The sequence below is a fragment of the Acyrthosiphon pisum genome, chromosome A2 (assembly GCF_005508785.2).
Source record: "Acyrthosiphon pisum isolate AL4f chromosome A2, pea_aphid_22Mar2018_4r6ur, whole genome shotgun sequence".
Taxonomy (NCBI): Eukaryota; Metazoa; Arthropoda; class Insecta; order Hemiptera; family Aphididae; genus Acyrthosiphon; species Acyrthosiphon pisum.
The window spans coordinates 86,079,950-86,087,711 of NC_042495.1; the positions used below are offsets into that span (position 1 = coordinate 86,079,950).

Sequence of the window (7,762 nt, forward strand, 5' to 3'; positions counted from 1 at the left end):
CCTCTGGATCTGCCACTGTACAACGCCACATGACCGCTGGTGCCGTAAATTAATATGGTTTTATATAATTAACTTTTCCATGGCGCAACACAATCTACTAAAAAGAGCGCAATGGCATAGTATAAATCATTACAATTCTTTTGATGTAATAATACTAATAAACATAATATTTTTATTTTTGAAATATTTTTTTGAAATACAATATCATATACAAAATTTGGAATGGCATGGAAAAATATGATTGGCATGTCAATAACACATATTGACCGCCAGCGGTGACATGGCAGTCAACGTGTTAACTGTACACATTATCCACAATGTGGGTATACAGTGAGTTCCGTTTAATGTGATCAATGGTTTATAGAATCAACGTTTATTAGAATCAACAAAGATAAACCTAAACCAAATTGTATGTTACAAATATTAAATTAATCTTTTATTAGGGACAGTTGCACCATCTCTGATTAAAGTTAACCGGAGTTTAATCGGCCGAATTCGCCCGGTTAAATATCTGTTATCAGCTGATTAAGCTTAATCGAAGTTTAACCGTAGACGGTGCAACTGGCCCTTAGAATAACTGTGTACCAGATAATTGAATTGTTTTATAAATATTTTTATCAATTTTATGGCCTTTTTAACTAGTTAATAGTTATACAATAAAATATTATTTTTAAACTTATCAGTGTAATGATATACATCCCATCATTTAGTATAGTTGTTTTAGTTCCTGTTCAAACATTTTCTTACATTACGTCGAGCAAACGTAGATTTATCTACAAAAGAAAAAATAGGTTTACTATTTTGATAATTTAGCATATGTTCGCAATAAGAAGCTGCTTCATTTTGAAAACTCCCCAGCTTATATTAAACAACATTTTAAAAATTGTAAGCAAATAGATGTAAATGGAGAAAACAATTTGACTCTTTCATGAAAACAGAAACAGAAAATTACCTGCACCACTCTGATCACATTAAGGGGAACTATATGTCTATATGCAATATGCATATAATAAGTATTGGATTAAGATCAGTTGGGACTATCCATAAACCGTGTGTTCTATTCATTAATGTTCTGTATATTAATATTCAAAAACCAAATAATATGCATAAGTTATTATTTAGATAAACAAATATTAAACATAATGTATTAATTAATAATGTTATGATAAATGACATACCATTTAGTGATTTTTGTATTGGTGTACCAGTCATAGCCCACTTATGCACAGATCTTAAATTGAATGTCATATCACATACTTTGCTACTCGCACTCTCAATTGCTTGACCTTCATCCAAACATATTCGCCACCATTTAATGCAAGGTAATGGTGACTGAGGATAATTGTATCTTTTTGAATGTCGCAAACGAGTACAATTTTGACTATCCACATTCTTTAACAAAAATATTACTATTATTCTTCATAAAACTATTATATATAAATCATCGCAATTGAATGAGTACATACCAAAAACAAAGGGAAAATTTAAGTGGTAAAAATATATTGATTACATACAAAAATAATATGAAAAAAGATTAATAGTTAAAAATAACATAATCTTGTTACTTTTTCATTTTGAAACTTAAACAGTTAAACATCCATATGTTACTTCAAAAAGTAACTTTTCTCCACACAACTCAGATTTTGTCCCATATCATTTTTTTTTTTTTTTATCTGTTTGGATTATAGCAACAACATTTAGGGAGGACCCATTAAAAAAACAATGATGGATAAACAAATGGATTGACCAACAAACGATGGATAATGTATAACAGTACTTTAAATCAAAACGTATATCTTACTTAAGGAGGTATTTTCAAACCGGTGTCAAAGGGGGAAAAATACAAAAATATTAATAACTAATGTTGGCTATGGACATTAATGTATTTTTTTTATAGCATAATAAAATGTATATTTTGAATTATGTATCTTTTGAGACAATTCTTGTATATTTCATGTTTATATAACTTTCTGTTTAAATATACAAAAATTATTTCTAAGCTTCTATTTATTTAGTTATACCATTGATTATAAATACTATAGATTGTGATTAAACCATTATACTTACAACATCTGCAACATAGTTTAAATCTCTTGAGAGGGTAGTATACGATGTTATAACTATATCGTAGTCACCGAAAGAAAAAGGTTGAATATAACCTTCATGCACACCATTGTAAACATAAACTTTTAAACCAGGTTTTGCAATATGTTTTTCTATCTATAATTCAAATCTATAGTATTAATGGACAACAAAAATATATAACTAAATATTAAATGTTACCTCGTCAATCCACTGGTTTAAAATAGACTGTGGTACAACAATCAAAGTAGCCTTGCATTGCAGTCTATCATTTACAATCCAACAATTGGAACACAAGTATGGCATTTCTTGAAATGGCTTGGGTTCAAAATGTACACACTGTGCATGCTGGCCTTTATCACACATTGCACAATACACTAAGATACTCTTAGGTGGTGTTGTCTTGCAATAACATGCAACAATATGTGTATCTTCATCAACATTACTTTCAATGATTTTCTTTGGTACTGTACTCATTTCACTTAGTATACTTTTATACCAACTTTCTAGCATACTGCGTGAACTACTTTTAGATTTTACTTCAAGTTCTTTATCATTGGTGTATTCTATATATTTGCTTGTCGATGGTGTAGATGGGATTTGAACCAATGGTTTTTTTATACAGTCTTTAATTACAACTTTTTGATTATAAAACTAAAAAAAAACACATTGATAAAATAAAAATGTAAAAGGAAAATTTTAAATTAATTACTTCAGGAGGTGCTGTATTTTCCATGATGCAACATAACATTTCAACAGTTTTTCCTAAACCCATCTCATCAGCTAAAATGCCTCCACTAAATGGAGTCCCATCATATTTCAAAACTAAAACAAAAAATTTTAAAAATCATTTTACTTAGGTATTGGCTTAGATGTATATTATGTAAAAAAAACCAAGTAGTAGGTATATGCCAACAAATAATTAAAAAATTTAATAAAAAAAAAAAACCTCTTGTCTAATTATTATTTACTACCTAATTTGTCTAAATATATAATTTTATTATTAAACCACTAGACATGGATACTATATTATACTAAAGCCAATACAAATATTTTGATGGGGAATTTTATAAATTGCACACACACTAAGTAATGTTAATTTACTTCTCATGAAGCTAAAATATAAATGCTATATGAAATGCCTAAATAGTACTTCTTAAAACATGTCACGCTCCAGACCCCTTAATGTAATTTTAAAATATTGTAATTTTTTTTGGTATATTTATTAATACATCACATTCATTTTACTCATGTATAATTATATTAATAACAAGAAGGAGAATTAAGTTAAATCTGGGTCTCAAAAAATGGTATAATTTTAAAACTTCCATAATTTCAGTTATATTTCAACAACTAAAAGAAAAGGTTAACAAAAATAAACAAAATATAATTAACAAATCTAATATAATAAATACATAAATATATAGTAGATTTCTTAATTATAACCGAACTTGTTATTTTTTAATCAATCATTTGTAGATGTTCCTGAATTTATTCTCTATATAAGCATTCAGAATAAAATATTAAATGTCATTATTATTGTTTCAAAAACATAAACTAAAACATTGATATTGTCCTATCAAAAAAGCGAGTGAACTACTTAAAAATTAATTCTCATTAAGAAATCTGAAAAATCAGTTAAGCAAAATAAAAGCAGAGGTAATTACCATTGCAGAAAAGTGGGGCATAATGACATTGTTTGCTAAAAAAATTGAACAGAAAATCAAAAAAATGTACATCCAGTTTATCTTAAATATAACAAAAATTATAGGGGCCCATTTTTATTTTTTCGCTGAGGTCAAAATTTTTATGTTATACCACTGTAGTCAAGTAAAACATTTTGTCATATTACAAAAGAGTAATTGTTTTTACTCTAAGTCAAATATATGAAAATGTATATTTACATATAAATCTAGGCTATCTTTCCAACTTAAAACTGTGATTTACGTTTATTTAGGTAACTTACAACTGTAATTTTTTATTTTTGATAATTACAGCATAATAAATTATAATAATTTTCAACTCACAATCGTTGTTTTTTTCTCTATCAACCATCCATTTCACAGCTCTTCGCTGGTAAGCTCTAAGTGTTGGTATAACAATCTGAGGTTGTTCAAAATCATCATTAATGTGTTTATGATAAGTTTTAATGACTTCAAAAAACTTAACAGCTTGTAGGTTATTCATGTTTGAAAGTCCTGTAAATATTTAGGTATATAACTGTAAGATTTTTTACTTTAAAATATAGCTTGTAAAATAAAAAAAAAAATATTTAAATTTAATTTAAAAACAATTTTATTGATAAAATGATGTGTGATCAAGATTCCTTTGTCTATTTCATGTTAATTAGGAATTAAAAGACTAATATTTAAAAGTATCTTTCAAGTTTACAAGCGTAAAATATTCATACCATATTCTTCTAAAATATTATATTAAATTATAAAAGAAAAATAATATGATTAATTATTTATGAACAATACATGTACAAAATACATTTTATTTTTATAGATGGTACATATTACAATTCAATAATTGACCAAATAATTGTATTTTAAATTTAAATCTTATTTCCAGTAATTTTAATGAATCATTATAATATAGTCTCATAGATTGTTTAAGTATGTCAAATAAATATACCTAATTATTTAAATTATTTCAAATCCTATAAAAATCAAGAAAAACATGATACCATAGAGTAATATTAAGAATTAATATAATAGTTTTCATTAGTGAATAGAATTAATAAACATAATACTGTAATTAATACAATTTAGAATTGAATTTGATGTAAACAAATGATTAATGTAAACACCCTTACAAATGACTACATGCATAACAATTACTAGTATGTTGAATGTCGAGGTAATTTTCTTAATAGAATAATATATACTACATTACTATGTAACTATGTACTACGTACTACCTGATTAAGTAGTAACCAGATAAAGTATCAAGAATGAGTTTTATGGTTAAATAATGTTTAGGCACTTCATTAGGTTAGAATTCAAAATATCTATTGTCATATTACATGAGACATTTCAAATTTGAATAGGTATTAATTAAGAAAAATGAGACGAAGACTCAGGCAAGAAGTGAGAACACCAACATATTGCACGTTCATCAAATTTCAGCCAATTTAATCAAGCAGATTACTGAAAATCCAGAGGAAGAGTTTGACCAAGAGAAAAGTCTAACGTACCGAATATCAATATCTACAGACGAAGACCAACAGGATAATACGGCAGGTCCGATATTTGGCAGTTACATTACGAGTATTAACTACTAAGATACCATGGTTGTACAGTACAATTGTGTATTTGTGCCTCTAAAACGAACGAGAAATAAATTAACATTTAAGTTTAAGCGAACTTCGTGTACATAAATTAATATGATTTATAATCATTTGATATTTATTACAAATTATACAATTTATAATAATATGTAATATTGTAGTAACTTTAAGTCTTATCTAATATTCACATAGGTATCTTATAAAAAATAACATATTATACCTAAATTATATATCACTCTAGGTTGTTTGTATATCTGTGGTATATCGTATAAGTTGTTTACAGTTTGCGGAAGTATAAACAATATCCAGTGTAGGAAAGCTACCCGATCCAAATGTCTTTCGGAGGAACTACACTATTCCCCTGGCTGTGAGTTAAAAACGGGATCCTTTGATAAAATGACAAATATATTGTATGAAATATGAATGGTATATGATTAAAGATATAATGGTTACCCGACGGGCTAATGTCACAAGCACGATTTAAGATATACATATCAGATATTTTTCGGTACTTTTTTTTTCCGATTACCCGTTGGGCAACCATTATATTATCTTTAATCGTGATGATCACAGATAATAATAATATATACTATTATAATAAGTATAGTAAAATATAGTATATATTATATTCTATATTTCTATGTGTATGATGTAGAGGTCTCGATCACACGTGTAGTGAACTACACGGGTACCCGTGTTTTTACACAAGACGGGGTTAAGGCCCGTGTATACCCGTGTATTTAGGCATCCGTGTTTTTTAATACCCGTTTTATTAATACCCGTGAGCAAAAATACTTATATATTTACAACTCAAATACAATTGTATTTCACTACTTTACAGTTCTGACTTAACGATTTCTTCACTTTCTGAACTCTTATGACAGAAAGCATATACCTAATATTATATTGTGGTCACTACCTCCTAATATACAGAATGTAACAGATAACTGACTTTTAGAATAACTTTTGTTCTAATCAATATTTAAAATTTTTTTTTTGATACATAATTTATAGCCACTTACGCTACATTTGCAATAAAAAAAAATAATAATTTTTATTTATTAATACCGAAAATTTTAAATTTTAAATTTTATTAAAATTTTTTTGAATAAATTCAAAACAGCCAATTTGTGAATCTGATTATAAGAACGATTTGGATGGTAAAAACATTTATCTAAATCAAGTAGCTTATTTTTTAGAATTTTTTTAAATATCACTATTTTTTTAGTTAAATTAATTTGAAACGCGATAAATTTTAAAAATATTATTTTTGGAAATTTGCTAACATGGATATATTTCTAAAACTATTTACTAATCCTATAATTTTATCAATTTTTGTCATACGTTTAAGTAGCATACATTTTTTTTTTTTTGGTCAGTTCTTTCAGTTACACTCTGTATGTCGATATCACATTTGTGTACATTTGTGTGTGTAATTTTTTTTACTATACGAGTAATTACTAATTGATAATGAAAAGTAGGTATAACCATAGAACAATATAACAAATAATATAGAATTTATTTATTAACTTGTATTTTCGTACATTATAATATCTAAATATTTTAAATTTCGTTTTTTTCCAAAAAAAGTTATATTGCCTAATTATTAATTTTTAATTAATTATTAAAATAACAATAAACATGAGTAGGTATATATAAATATAGATCTATGTATATCAGTGAATTAATTAATTCAAATAATAATGGTAATAATATTAAATTAATTAACAAGCACTATGTTGTAAAACGCATAATATAGTGTAAAAAATAAAAAAGCAATCACTCACGATCTAGAAAGCTATAATAATTATTAATTGTTTGTTTTGGTAAAGAAAAAATCAGAATGTTTACCATCTCGGGCGCCAAACAACTTCTCTTAGCCGTCACCATGTTTCCAGCGGTGGAGAAACATCTTTCAGAACTTACTGATGTTGCAGGTATTCCTTAATATTTCCTTGCTAAAGCAACAATTAGTGGATATTTTGATGCACGTCTTCCACCATTCTAGTGCATCAAAATCAAATTTTAACTGTGGTTCTGCGTAGCCAGGAACTTTTTATTGGAGGGGGGGGGGTTCAGCAACTTTAAACTTACCATACTTTACTTCATGGTATCGGATATTTATTTTTATTGTAAAAATATAACATATATCGAAAAAATGTAATACATCAATTTATTAATTTTAAATAAATACAACTTATTAAAAATTGTTAATAAAATATATAATAATACATATAACGTCCGAATGTCAGGGTTAAAATAGTTATCATTAGGGCTCGGAAGTTGTAGGAGCTAAAAAATGTAAAATATGCGAAAAATATGCGTATAAAATCAATGAAATATGCACTTTTTAAGCTAAAATTGGTAAAATATGCATTTTCAATTTTC

The 7,762-nt window shown here is 26.5% G+C and overlaps 1 protein-coding gene across 3 annotated transcripts in view; it reads right to left on the minus strand.

Moving 5' to 3' along the window:
• Nucleotides 1–5,731, minus strand: part of LOC100162320 (E3 ubiquitin-protein ligase SHPRH) — a 14,676-nt gene extending 8,945 nt beyond the window's left edge. For 2 of the 3 annotated variants that reach the window (XM_001947374.5, XM_008185541.3), the window contains exons 1-6: nt 5,282–5,419; nt 4,110–4,280; nt 2,795–2,907; nt 2,284–2,736; nt 2,068–2,220; nt 1,179–1,392 (exon numbers count right to left, since the gene is read on the minus strand). In XM_001947374.5, the coding sequence (XP_001947409.1) occupies nt 1,179–1,392; nt 2,068–2,220; nt 2,284–2,736; nt 2,795–2,907; nt 4,110–4,269 (1,093 nt within the window). In that variant the 5' untranslated portion in view covers nt 4,270–4,280; nt 5,282–5,419. Of the gene's footprint in view, nt 1–1,178; nt 1,393–2,067; nt 2,221–2,283; nt 2,737–2,794; nt 2,908–4,109; nt 4,281–5,281; nt 5,420–5,594 lie in introns of those variants that run through there. The other variant, XM_029490612.1, reaches the window with a different exon arrangement.
• Between the last annotated feature and the right edge of the window lie 2,031 nt (nt 5,732–7,762).